Source organism: Marmota monax, unplaced genomic scaffold (assembly GCF_021218885.2).
Source record: "Marmota monax isolate L192 unplaced genomic scaffold, Marmota_monax_Labrador192_F-V1.1 WCK01_AAM20220418_F8-fsc00034, whole genome shotgun sequence".
NCBI classification, from domain to species: domain Eukaryota; kingdom Metazoa; phylum Chordata; class Mammalia; order Rodentia; family Sciuridae; genus Marmota; species Marmota monax.
This window is the reverse complement of record NW_026693934.1, coordinates 14,196,674-14,211,592: the sequence shown is the minus strand read 5'-3', so window position 1 is coordinate 14,211,592 and position 14,919 is coordinate 14,196,674. Positions and strand designations below refer to the sequence as shown.

General features: G+C 36.9%; 1 protein-coding gene across 1 annotated transcript in view; it reads left to right on the top strand.

The window, feature by feature from the left end:
- The window catches only part of Cntnap5 (contactin associated protein family member 5), an 824,707-nt gene that overhangs the window by 373,812 nt on the left and 435,976 nt on the right, over positions 1-14,919 (top strand). Inside the window, exon 5 of the mRNA XM_046463789.2 lies at positions 5,318-5,521. Within this exon, the coding sequence (XP_046319745.1) occupies positions 5,318-5,521 (204 nt within the window). The remainder of the gene's footprint in view (positions 1-5,317; positions 5,522-14,919) is intronic.

Here is a 14,919-nt window from a genome sequence, read left to right as displayed (position 1 = left end):
TGCTCAGGTAGCATTGCTCTGGTATACACAATTTGTCACTATCTTATTTCTTTAGTGTTTTGGGCCAATATAACTTTCTGGACCAAGTGTTAGACTTAGAAATAATGCAGTGAATAATACATATCTGGCACATGTCCAAATGGATGCACTGGCATTTGGAGTAGCTGGACTCTAAACAAATAAAGAAACAAACAAGTAACTAATGCCAATGTGAGTGTAATTATGAAGGAGATAGCAGCATGATTTGAGGGAAGCTGTTACTAATGTGGGATGGGGAACTTCTTAGGGAAAAGGATGGAATCTGATTGAGCCATGTTAACCAGGTTTCCATAGCTGTGACAAAATACCTGAGAAAATCAACTTAAATGAGAACAGGTTCATATTGACTCATTATTTCATAGCTTTCAGTCCCATGGTTGTTTTGGGCCTGTAGTAAAGCTGCACATCCTGGCTGTAGCACATGATAGAACAAAGTTGCTTACCTCATGGTGGCTGAGGAACAAAGAGAGAGATAGAAAGGGCCCAAATACTCAATATCCCAATTAAGGGCACACCTCCACCAACCTAACCTCCTTCCATGAGGTCCCATCTCTTAAAGTTTGCCCCACCTCCTGAAAACATCACAGGCCAGAAACTGAACCTTTATGGAAGACATTCCAGATCCAAACTATAAGTGAAGTGGAGCACAGGAGCTTCATAGGCAGAGGGGCAGCACTCACAAAAGAGCTCATCACACTCGGGACACTAATCTGATTAACACGGGGTCAGGGTGATTTTACCTCTATCACTTGCTCACTGCATAATTTTTTATCTCTGAGCCAAGATTTCCTCATTTGAAAAATGGGAATTATGACTATGATGTGAATTCTCTGGAACCCCAATCCTGGACAGAATGTCTTAATGCCACATTCTTCATAGTGTCTTCATACCATGATTGAAACCCTTACTACTGAATAATTCTTTTGCACTACTAATAGAATTTTCATTTTCAGAGGTGAGCTTTTGCAGTTCTCAAAGATTTTGTAAGGTAGGTTTCTGTAAGTCCCATTGCACAGATAGGAGAACTAAAGCTTGTTTGAAATCAAGAAATGCTTCAAGTGTCCCAGCTTTTAAGTAGCAAACTTGAAATGAAACACTGGTCTCTTTGGTTCCAACAGTGATTTCATTGTTGTTTCTCAACATGTAGATGTATTTCCTTCACAGTGACCTTTGTCATCAAGACATTTCATCAATTAAGTCACTAGCCTAGCCAGACCTTGGCGATAAGGATATGCAGATCAGAACAGTTGTGATGGACGGTGATGAAAATTCAATAGTACAGTTACTGGAGAAAGGAAGTTTCTGGAACCCAGAACTTGACTGAGAACTTCATGGTTTCATGAAGTATTTTTTGGACAATGCCACCATACTGTGAGATCATAAAATGGAGCAGGATGGGGAAAATATCAGCAAAATAATAAATATCGTGTGTGTGCGTGCACGCGTGTGCGCTCACATCCTTTTTGAAAGAAGCTTTCTTATTACATCATTGTTGTACTGCAATCTGTTGTAAGTTTAAATAAATATACTGTTTTGCACCACTTCACAAAGAATGAAAGTGAGGCCGATGTTTTTGATGCAGAGTTGCCTCATCCAGGGCCCAGGTCAGCAGAGGGGCTTCTCTACAAAGCATTCTTCTTGCCTTTGTTCAGTGCTGTTTCCAGGGAATAACAGGCAAGTGTGGTCCATGCTCTTTCACTATAACATCCATCAGGAACTTCCTGTCCTGCCCCAGACTCTGCTAAGTACTCAGCGCTGGTGGTTCTCAGGAGGTTCCTAAGACAGTGGAGGTATCAGTGAGTGAGTGTAAAACACACAATTTATTGAGGGGTACTCTAACACAAAACAGTGATCCAAATTGTGGGGGCCTTCCTTGTGCTATGAGATTGCAAAATTGAGAGATTGTATCTGCCTGTGAGAGATGCAGTAAGATAAATGATTCCATGAATAAAGGTGGAATTTGAGTTAATGTTTAAATGGCACTCAATGTGTTGTGTCCCTAAGCCTACAGGAAACAAACACACTGGGAAACTGAGATATTTGTGCCCTTTCCCCTATGACCACTTTACCTCCTATAGTGCTGTGATGTACCTCATGTCCTCATCCTATCATTCTCTTCCCAGAGACACTGGGTCCATCTTTTCCCACATGTAACATTAAAGACCAGCATATTTCTTGCTTCCTCTAAGAAAAACTCTCTGAACCTTCTCTGCTTTGAACTGGGTCAGTCTCCTCTGAGTGTGCATGACTCCGCACATTCACCTTTACAAGCTCTGATGGGCTATGTGTGGTTGTTCTTCTCTCTGATGGGCAGTAAAACTCCTACGAACTCAATTGCTACCAGAGTCTTGTGCAGTGGCAGACTAGAAGCAGAAGAGAACAAGAGTACACAATACACACATGTGCAGCATTACAACTAGCGTGAGAAGCTGAAATGTGGTAGAATAAGAAACTTGAGGCCAAACTTCCATTCCCTGGGCAGTAAGCCATTGAATCAAAAATAAAAGTAGCATTTGGGGTGAAAAGGTGGAGTTGTCAGCTGTTAGAATTGAGTACTTAGGAACTCGGGCCCTCTGTTTAATCCATTATGACCCATACTCCTACGACCTATTAATGGATTTAAAACATATATTGTGTCTGGCCCAATGTCCTTGTTTTCTATGTGTTGTCACGATATATGTATCAGACAATTAATTATTGAGGCATCCTTTTCTAATGGATATAAGTATCCCCATTTTATAGGTAAGAAAGAAATCAATCTTAAAGAGGTAAAGTTATCCAAGATGAACAAGCTAAAATTCTATGGCCATTATAGACCAAAATCTGTGCTCTTACCCATGCCAGGGTACTCATTATTCTGAGATTGAGGGCAGTTTGCTTCCTGTAGACCTCATTTCACTTGGGTAAAACTCCAGTTTAGAAGACAGGCACAAATGCACAGATGGGGTGGGGTGAGAAGGTTTTCAGAGGGGTAGGTGTTTGTAAAAATCTCTCTGCATTTGGGCAGTTCCTTTTTACAATCTGGAGCCATCAATGACCTTTTGGTTATACTAACTTAATTTCATAGAAATAAATTGTGAAGTTGTGTTTTAAAATTAATCATAGGCAAGTCTGACTTCATTTTTCTCTTCATTTCAGATTTTTAAATTTACAAGGATATTTCTTGATCTTGGTCAAAAAGTGCTTAATTTATCCTTATGTATGCTCAAGCTGAGGATGTTAATTACTTAGCAAATAGTGAGAAGTTGAGTTTTCCTGGGTAGTGGATTTGAAATATAGGCAATTGCATCCAGTTCAAGCCACTATTTGCCTTTACTTCACTCATGTAAGATAGTACATCATGAATCTCTTTTAAGTTATGATGAAATAGCCTTACTTTTGTTCTATTTTTTTTTTTGCTTAGCATTATTTTGAGAAATTTATTATGTTTTCATCTTGAGGTTAATTCATTCTCTTTGTTACATATTATTCTAATATATGATTTTTAGAATTGATTTAGAAAAATAAATGACAGCAGAATGCATTACAATTCTTATTACACATATACAGCACAATTTTCATATCTCTGGTTGTATATAAAGTATGTTGACACCAGTTCATGTCTTCATACGTGTACTTTGGATAATGATGTCTATCACATTCCACCATCCTTGCTAATCCCCTGTCCCCTTCCTTTCTCTCTCACCCCTCTGCCCTATCTAGAATTCATCTATTCCTCCCCCGCTCTCCCTCCCTAACCCACTATGAGTCAGCCTCCTTATATCAGAGAAAACATTCGGCATTTGGTTTTTGGGGATTGGGTAACTTCACTTGGCTATTATCTTCTCCAGTGCCATCCATTTACCTGCAAATGCCATGATTTTATTCTCTTTTATTGCTGAGTAAAATTCCATTGTGTATATATATATATATATATATATATCACATTTTTTTATCCATTCATCCACTGAAGATACCCAAAAGACTTAAAAACAGCATACTATAGGGACACAGCCACATCAATTTTATAGCAGCACAAGTACAATACCTTCATTCTATTACAAAATTAATAAAAGCTTACCATAAAAATTTTTGTGATAAAAATAGGAAAAATGAAACTTAAAGTCTCTATTAGCTTTTTTTGGCATATATTTGTCAGATGTGTGCATAGTACATAATTTTGTCTAAAAGATCTTATCTTTTGTCTTTAATAATACCCAAACCGGAGGACACTATGTTAAATGACATAAGCCAGGCACCGAATGACAAGCATGGACAAGATGTGATGCCTGTGTGGAACCCATAACGTTGACCTTATAGAAGTTGAGAGTAAAGTAGTGGTTAATGGAGGCTGGGGAGGGGAGAGATGGGAAGAGGTACTAGGTTGTATTCAGACAAGAGAAATATGTTCTGGTGTCCTATTGCACTATATGGTGAGTATAGATAATAATAATTTACTATTTATTTCAAGAAAGCTGGAAGAAATATTTTGAGTGTTTTTACCTCAATGAAATTATAAATGGTTACGGAAATAGATATGCTTACTCTAATTCAAACATTACACAGGGTTCACATGTCAAAATATCACATAGTACCCCATCTGTAGTTATTATTTTATGTGAAAGAAAAATATCCCATAATTACAAGGTAAAAACTAATAATTAATAAATTTTTTTATAAGCACTATATTGTATAGCCAGCAAAGTACAAGGCGGGAATGGCAAGGATACAATGTATTTACCTTTCTATTCAAACATCAAGTCTTTCTTTGCTGACTGTTCTTTTCTGCTGACCTCAGAAGAATCCTCAGAATCCTTCTGAACACAGGTTTTTGGGAAGACAGAATGACCCAAGCAGAGTTGGCATAATAAATTATATCTCTTTTTGATCTCCAGAATCAAGACTGAGATGTGGAGATCAAATGATTCCAACTGTCAGAAGCAAATTAATAAGGAAGATAAATCATGAGAGGTTGTTACAAACCAGGCACCTGACAGTAAAGCCTGACATAGGTACTTGTCCCCTCAAGCAAAGGCTGACATATCACTAATGAGAGTTTTTTATCTCCAGTCTGATGATCAGTTCACTTTGACTCAGTGTGTGGTGGTTGCTTATAAATGAATAATTCCTCTGAGTCTAATTAGATTGGGTCTAGTCTATATGCTTCCTGTTGAGGTGGGACCTTCCAGAACACAAGAACATTGCTGTGAATTGGATAATGCTTAAGATCGAAAAACAGGAACAGGAATCCCAAGGATAAATGCTGATTTTTCTTTTCCTCCTCTCTTTTTGTGCCCAGAATCGGATGTTGCTGACTTTGATGGCAGAAGCTCACTTCTCTATAGGTTCAATCAAAAACTGATGAGCACACTCAAAGATGTGATCTCCCTCAAGTTCAAGAGCATGCAAGGAGATGGGGTCCTGTTCCATGGAGAAGGTCAACGTGGAGACCACATCACCCTGGAACTCCAGAAGGGGAGGCTTGCCTTGTACCTCAACCTGGGTAGGATCAAGCTCTGTCCACTCCCTTTTTATGCCTGTCAAAAAAAAACTGTTCTTTATAACAAGTCACAGTAGCACATAAACACTAGTACTTCCAGTACATCACAGGGAAATCCCTGGAGTTACAAGTACCCTATCACCTTTACCTGCCTGGGGGTAGAAAAGTACCATATTTTGAAATACTTAAATAGTAGATGGCTTTATTTGACAAATGGTGGTATTGCTATGTAGAGGGAACTACCAATTAACTATTATTTGTTATGTATCTCTTTGTCTATGTATCTCTTTTCTAGTTATTTCTTTTAGTAACTCAAATTTTAGCAAGTTTAAGCACATGTGTATTGTAATGAGCATGCCCCCATCTCTTTTATGAAATAATGATCATTTATGATAGTTAGATTTTAGGGGAAAGTGGAGGAGAAATATTTAAGTTGTTTTTGGTTATTTCTTCAGGAGTGAGGGAGGGAGGGATGTGATATATGTAAAGCGGCAGGGGGATGTTAAGTCTGAACATTCCCTTGTCTTAAGGGAAACCTTGTTATTTTTTTTAATGTGACTTGGTTGTGCCAGAGTGAATCATAGTTGTCCAATGCCAGCTTGTTTAGTGCGAATTGCCCTCCTTCCTCCCAAGGGGTTAGGACTTGAACCTCCTGGGACCTGAGTTAGCTTTTGCATGGCTTTCCACCTCACTGCACTCAGGTCTGTATTTCATTGTAGTGGGCTCCCCTAACACAGGGAAGAAAAGAGCGGGGCTCAGACTGCTTCAAGTGATCAAGTGAAGAAGGGTAAGCAAAGTGCAGAAGGCAGGGGACCAGAGCTCCCCAAGATGACAAGGCAAACCAAAAAGGCTCATCTGTAGGTAAAAACAAAACCAAAAATAAAACAACAAGACTGCAAAATAAAGACAAGGTAAAGAGAGAGCAAGTGGCCATTTAATAAAAGAGTGCCACCACTTTGGCTTCAATTTGATATTTATTAACATTAAGGGGAGGGGAAGAGAATTGTCTTTTAGTATTTACTATCAGATAGCAGCAACAAAGGAAAGACATAACCGATTGCAGTTTGTAAACTCAAGTTGCATGGGAGACTAGAAATATAAAAATAGCAAAATATGTTCCAGCAATTAGCAGGACAGTCATAAGGATGAAGAGTGGTGTTCTCATCCATCACCCCCAAATCCAAACACATTGGGTCTTTATTTTGAGGCATTTCTGAGGGCCTTCTTGAGCTCTGTGATGAGCACGGTGACAGGAAGAACCTACAGAATCCCTAGTTCAACTCAAAATTGGCATCTTTAGTCAGATGCTTAGAGACATGCAAAGTGTGGTGTTCTTTTCAAGAGATACTCTTTGATGACTCGTATTTCCATTATCTAAGTACCAGTACAGTGTCTGACTTCAACAGAATAAGTTCTGCAGTGAAATTTACTAGGTAGTTCTCTTTGGCCTAATCTCTTAAGGTAGAACATTGAATTTTCCAGACTACTAAATGGGAAAGACATTTCTTCTTTCAATGCCTAAGGGGATTAGAGAGACTCCCCTTCCTAGTTTTTGCACATCTCATTCAGATTGCCCATGGCAATCTTCCCTCTACAGAATGACAACAACCAGAACCCACATAGGCAGGTGGAGAATCAAAGAGCACAAGAATTACGTGACTCGGAAACTGTTGTAAGAACTAAACAAGACATCAATAGTGCACTCAGGTCACTCATCCTTACAAGAATTCATTGCCTTTGAACTGAGGCAGAATGTTTGGGCGATCTCTAATAGGAACAGCTGGAATAGAATAAACATGTGCAGAGCTGATGTCCTTTGGGGCCAAGTGCAACACTTAAAGACCAAAGCCCTCAACTGCATGGTCAGATTATTGAGATCTCAGTAAAAGCTTTTCATAGCCTCCGAAGGGTCAAATGAACATTTACTCCACTCTTTTGAAATTCAGTCATTTTAATGAGTCAACTCACACATATTTAAGGAAGATAATTTTTTTTCAGATTGCCACTTTTAAGAAACCATAATCTTGCTTTGTATTAAACATTTTGTATGTCTATATATACATACGTACGTACACATACACACCTATATATATACTTTAACATTATATATGATATTATATATGAATATGTATACACACATATATATTTCATTTAAGTTACAAAGCAGTCCTATACATTATATCTAAACTCAGTAAGTGACCCCAGTCAGTTACTTAAGATCACACTGCTGCATAGCTGTAGACCTGGGATTAGCACTCTCTCCAAATCTGTAAACCTCCATAAAAAATTATATATTAAATATCAGGCAGACTACATTTATGAGTCAGATTGTGAGAAGAGAGATTGGGATGGGACATGTGCATCTAGGATTAACCTTGCATTATCTGAAGATTCAATTATGAAGAGGGGAAGGAGATTGGCATTGCAGACAAAGTGTCAGTGGGATGAGGTGTTCCACATTTCTGTCATTTATGTAATAAGAAGAGATTAAACAAGTACATTAAGTCAGGGCCTGAGCTCAGTTAAAAGTTGGATTTGCCAGTTGCAGCCTAGTGAAATAACTTTTTCTACTTATGTTCTAACTTTGTAGTATTTATAAAATTTGTAGTAGCTATGAATCATCAAAACCATATATCATAAACAGGTTAAGATAACACTTTCCTAAAGTAACAAAGTCACAGAGAATGAATATAAATTAGGATCCAGAGCTGAACAACTCCTAAATCTGGAAAGTATTTTTATTCACTGAAAAGACATGGATTTCATTGTTTTATTGGTACATAGAGATTTGCCTGACTTAAAGGTCAGGTTCACTGCAGTGGCTTATTTCCTGTTAGTTTCTTATTTTCTTCAGAGGTCTGACTTGGGTGCTTAAAATACTGTTCATAAATCTTGCATACCATCAAGCAAGGATATAGGGCTAGCTTTCTGGAACTGTGTAGCCTATGGAGATAAAATTTGCCTTTTCTCTCTATTTCATATCCCTCCCCTTCGGTATGGCACCCTTTTCATCTGCCATAACTATCTGCTTTACAGTTCATCCAAATATTTTCTGAGACCCTGCATTTCTACTAAGCAGCATAGCTTACAATGTTCCTACAGTGGGGAGCAGATAGGAAGAATACAGGAAATAAGGGAGAAATACGAGCATTTTTTTCAGTAAGAGGAGTGGTGAGAATATTAGCTTTGAAATCAGATGAAGTGGGTTGAATCCCTAATCTTTGTGTCCTTGGGTAAGTCATGTGACTTTTTGGAGACAGGGCTTTTGACAGAGTTGTGATCAGAAATAATTGAAACAATGTATGTGAAGTTTACCTTCTGGGAGATGCTTAATAAGTACAAGTGATTATTAGTATTGATAATCTGACAAGTTCAAGGTTGGGAGGTGGATTCTGAAAGTCTGGTGGAGGCAGGCATAGGGAGGTTCACATGAGTGGCCACCTGTTTTATCAAAGCAAATTAATCTCCTTCTAAGAATAACTTTGGCCAAAATAGCATCTAAATAAATGTTCTCACCCCCCTTTTCTCAGGCTTTCTGAAATTCACAAAGAAAGTTAATGTGGCATTCATATTTGAACAGTTAAGATAAATCTAGAAAAGATTTAATAAAACAATGAGTTTAGGTGAAAACAGTTGTATATGTTGACCTTAATAAAAAGAAAAAACAATAAAAATAATAAAAAAAAAAATGAGTCCTAAAGGAAGTGAGGGGACTGACATGTCTATCCACAGCACTTTAGGGTAAGGGACCGAATAAAAAGATGAACTTAAAATTCCAAGCATTTCAAGTTTCATGTATAAATTTTGCTGCTTAAGGTCTTAGATGTTACATATATCAATTCATTTTAACTCTATCTCAGACCAAGTTTTTATTTAATTGGAATAATTTTTCCTGTGCTTCCAACCCATAAGTTAGCTTCCTCATGATCTTCTCTCTTTTATCCTTCACAATTGCCCATGAGAATTTTTAATATTGCTTTAATAAATTGGAAACTAGTAACTAAGTAACAGAACTTCAAGTGCCACTGAGATAAAACTTGAAATAGATATTCGAAGATAAACAGTGTAATCATTTCCTGAGAATTGAATTTTTGTTGTAATGTCTAATAATGAAGATTTCTAGATGATTCAAACCCTTCTCAATGATTTGCAGAAATTCTCTTTTCCCAATTGTTTAACCAAACCAACATTCACTTAACTTGTTTTAATGCAAAATATCTGAGTGGTAGTGTAAAATAACTAAAGAAGAGGGGGAGTTAAATTCATTCCTGAGTTATCTTTTTTGGTTAATTTAAAAGCACATGTGATCTACTGGTGCAGTTCAGTGGTAGAACAACTACCTAGCATGCTTAAGGCCCTAGGTTTAATCCCCAGCACTAAGAAAAAAAAAGTAACTTGCAATTCAGAGATATTCAATAATTTATACATCACTGATGTATTATTTTCAATGAAGCAGCTATGCAGGATGAGAATTGTGTTTTTAATGAGATTCATTTTTTCCATTATCAAAACTAGTTATACTCCCTCTAAAATATAGAATAAAAGGGGAGGGAAAGAATGTGTTGTGGTAAATGTGTTCTTGAATTATATCTGCTCATAATACTTTTCTGTGCCTTTTCCATAGCTGTGTTTAGGTTATATTTATCATGTTCTGTTCTGCTTTTATATATTTTAAATCAGCAACATATAAATTATTAAGTATTTTATTTATTAAATGTTACTGTTTATTTTATTAAAAAGGTTATTCAGTACTAAGTATATTTTAACATGATATAAATACTTTATAAATATCATTTGATGGTTCTATAATAGTCTATTTGGTGATTCTAACTTATATGTAAGATATTTTTCCTCTTTCCAAATTATTGGATATTATCTCTAGTTTTTAAATCACGAGCCATTTAAAATTTTCTTTACCACACTTTAATTGGTTTTCTTCAAATAAATTTCCAGAAAGTAGATGACTACATAAAATGTCATAAATATTTTCTAATGTTCATCAATACCTATTAACATTTTTTTTCAAAATATTGATGGAATTCAATTTTGCATTATCTTTAGGCAATAAAATATTGACTAAGTAAATTAACAAGATGAACAAGGAACAATCTTAACCTGTTTCCTTAGAAGTAAGGAAAGAGCAACAAATTGCTTTATGTGTTTGTAAAAGTCTCAGGAGCTATGTTGTATGAAATGATGTTTGTTAATTAATGTTTAGAGGTTCATTAAATGCAGTAAGAAATAGTCACCATTTATTTAAAATGTGTACTTTTATTGCCCTAAAATGTTAAAAAAAAATAAGGAGAAGAATTGTTAGGTGGAATGACAGTAATGCCACTTTCCTAGTCTGGGTTAGGGCATGGGAGAGGAAGGGATGACCTTAGACCTTGAGAAGAATGAGGGTGGGGCTATGGATGCTTGCTCCCTTTCCCAGATTCACAGGGTGTTGATGTGATAATGGAAACAAGCAGCCTACAGTGGTAACAACCAATTCAAAACTTACTACTTGAAGTTTCAGGACTTAAAGATCTCATCAACCTACCAAGCTTCTCATCTGACTTAGTAGATTTCTCCTTACGTTTTGCCCATTATGTTCATATCCATAAATAATCACCTAGGAATTTTAAAGTAATAGATTTAAAACAATTAGGTAATCATCTAAGAGCATAAAATAAAGATAGAACTGTGCCTTATGCCATATACCAGAATAAATTTCAAATTAAATGAACTGGAAGAAAATTTGGGAGAATTCTACAGTGATCTTGGAATAGGGAAAATCTTTTAAACTATAATATGATTCCAGAAGCCATAAAAGAAAAATGAAATGATGGAATTTTTAATACACAAAATATATTTTTATAAAATAAAAATAAAATGAACAACCAACCAAAAACAGAAGCAATATCAAGAATAGAATAAAGAGCCACAACAAAAATGGTGCTGCCCAAATTGTTAGTACAGACAGTGGGCTAAATACAAACTGATAGAGAAATAAATAGACATTAGTTAGGAGGAGACAGTTCACAGAAGAGAAAACACAAAAATGAGGAGATTTTCAATTTCATCCATATTAAGAGAAATGCATATTAAAATTACTCAGAAATGCTTTTTATTTTTTAACTTTTTTTTTTATCTATCAGGCATTTTTTTTTTTTTAAGCTAGAGCCTAATTTGTTGGGAAGCCCGTGGTGAAGGATTCTCATCCTTATCATCAGGAGTTTAAATAAGTACAGCATTAACAGAGGACAACTTGACATCAAAAATCAAATTCTCAAACAGCTGCCAAAATAACCCTTTCCTCAGTATTAAGATGTACTAATAATCTCTGATTTCCTAGTTTGTTCGTGTTCCCATTCCTTAGAGATACAATATAAATCATGCAACCTAGTACACAAAGTTCTGGATCATGAGTTCTGGCTCTTCCAACCATGTCCCGTGCTTTGCTTCCGAGATTGCTCTCCCATTGTCTTGTGGCTCTCTGAGCCTTGGCATTTGTTTCTCCTGGCTGGGTAACAAGGCTCCTTCTTCTGCTCTGAATTCTGCCCATTGCTGCTCTGTAAGTAAGAAGTAAGGAGGCTTCTCCAGCTTTCCAGGCTGCATTTCCACAACTCCCTGCACTGACTATTTGTCTCCAGAACACTTTTAAGATATATTTCATTGGGTCATTTTAATTATACATAAGAGTGAGATTCATCACTCATCGTGATATACCCATGTGTGCACATAACAAAATTTGGTCAATTTCATTTTCCCTTTCTTCCTTTTCTCCTCACTCCTCCCTCTACCTGGTCTCCTTCTTCTACTCTATTGAAGTCCCTTCTAATATCATGAGATTTCCCTTCTCCATATTTTTGTTCTGTTTTATTCTCTATCTCCCACTTATGAAAAAAAAAATGACTCTTCACTTTCTGAATCTGGCAGATATTGGTTAACATAGTATTCTCTAGTTCTGTCCATTTTTCTGCATATGACAAAAACATCATTCTTTTTTAGAAGTAAGTAAAATTTCATTGTGTATATCTACCACATTTTTTTTTTATCACCAGAGGTTATTTTCTTTCTTTTTTTTTATTTTTAATTTTTTATTGTGGGTTGTTCAAAACATTACAAATTTCTTGACATATCATATTCCACACTTTGATTCAAGTGGGTTATGAACTCCCACCTTCACCCCATACACAGATTGCAGAATCACATCAGTTACACATCCATTGATTTACATATTGCCATACTAGTGTCTGTTGTGCTCCGCTGCCTTTCCCATCCTCCCCCCTCCCCCCTCCCCACCTCTCCCCTCCCCTCCCCTCCTCTCTCTCTACCCCCTCCACTGTATAACCCTGAGGGTCTCCTTCCATTACCATGCAATTTCCCTTCTCTCTCCCTTTCCCTCCCACCTCTCATCCCTGTTAAATGTTAATCTTCTTCTCCTGCTCTTCGTCCCTACTCTGATCTTAGTTACTCTCCTTATATCAAAGAAGACATTTGGCATTTGTTTTTTAGGGATTGGCTAGCTTCACTTAGAATAATCTGCTCTAATGCCATCCATTTCCCTGTAAATTCTATGATTTTGTCATTTTTTAATGCAGAGTAATACTCCATTGTGTATAAATGCCACATTTGTTTTATCCATTCGTCTATTGAAGGGCATCTAGGTTGGTTCCACAGTCGTGCTATTGTGAACTGTGCTGCTATGAACATCGATGTGGCAGTGTCCCTGTAGCATGCTCTTTTTAGGTCTTTAGGGAATAGACCAAGAAGGGGAATAGCTGGGTCAAATGGTGGCTCCATTCCCAGCTTTCCAAGAAATCTCCATACTGCTTTCCAAATTGGCTGCACCAATTTGCAGTCCCACCAGCAATGAACAAGTGTACCCTTTTCCCCACATCCTCACCAGCACTTGTTGTTGTTTGACTTCATAATGGCTGCCAATCTTACTGGAGTGAGATGGTATCTTAGGGTGGTTTTGATTTGCATTTCTCTGACAGCTAGAGATGGTGAGCATTTTTTCATGTACTTGTTGATTGACTGTATGTCCTCCTCTGAGAAGTGTCTGTTCAGGTCCTTGGCCCATTTGTTGATTGGGTTGTTTGTTATCTTATTGTCTAATTTTTTGAGTTCTTTGTATACTCTGGATATTAGGGCTCTATCTGAAGTGTGAGGAGTAAAGATTTGTTCCCAGGGTGTAGGCTCCCTATTTACCTCTCTTATTGTTTCTTTTGCTGAGAAAAAACTTTTTAGTTTGAGTAAGTCCCATTTGTTGATTCTAGTTATTAACTTTTGTGCTATGGGTGTCCTATTGAGGAATTTGGAGCCCGACCCCACCGAATGTAGATCGTAGCCAACTTTTTCTTCTATCAGACGGTGCGTGTCTGATTTGATATCAAGCTCCTTGATCCATTTTGAATTCACTTTTGTGCATGGCGAGAGAAAGGGATTCAGTTTCATTTTGTTGCATATGGATTTCCAGTTTTCCCAGCACCATTTGTTGAAGATGCTATCCTTCCTCCATTGCATGCTTTTAGCCCCTTTATCAAATATAAGATAGTTGTAGTTTTGTGGATTGGTTTCTGTGTCCTCTATTCTGTACCATTGGTCCACCCGCCTGTTTTGGTACCAGTACCATGCTGTTTTTGTTACTATTGCTCTGTAGTATAGTTTGAAGTCTGGTATCGCTATACCGCCTGATTCACACTTCCTGCTTAGCATTGTTTTTGCTATTCTGGGTCTTTTATTTTTCCATATGAATTTCATGATTGCTTTCTCTATTTCTACAAGAAATGCCTTTGGGATTTTGATTGGCATTGCATTAAACCTATAGAGAACTTCTGGTAATATCGCCATTTTGATGATGTTAGTTCTGCCTATCCATGAACAGGGTATATTTTTCCATCTTCTAAGATCTTCTTCTATTTCTCTCTTTAGGGTTCTGTAGTTTTCATTGTACAAGTCTTTCACCTCTTTTGTTAGGTTGATTCCCAAGTATTTTATTTTTTTTGAAGATATTTTGAATGGAGTGGTTGTCCTCACTTCCATTTCAGAGGATTTGTCGCTGATATACAGGAATGCCTTTGATTTATGCGTGTTGATTTTATATCCTGCCACTTTGCTGAATTCATTTATTAGCTCTAATAGTTTCTTTGTAGAGCCTTTTGGGTCTGCTAGGTATAGAATCATATCATCTGCAAATAGTGATAATTTAAGTTCTTTTCCTATTTTTATGCCTTTAATTTCTTTCGTCTGTCTAATTGCTCTGGCCAGTGTTTCGAGAACTATGTTGAACAGAAGTGGAGAGAGAGGGCATCCCTGTCTTGTTCCAGATTTTAGAGGGAATGCCTTCAGTTTTTCTCCATTCAGAATGATGCTAACCTGAGGCTTAGCATAGATTGCTTTTACAATATTGA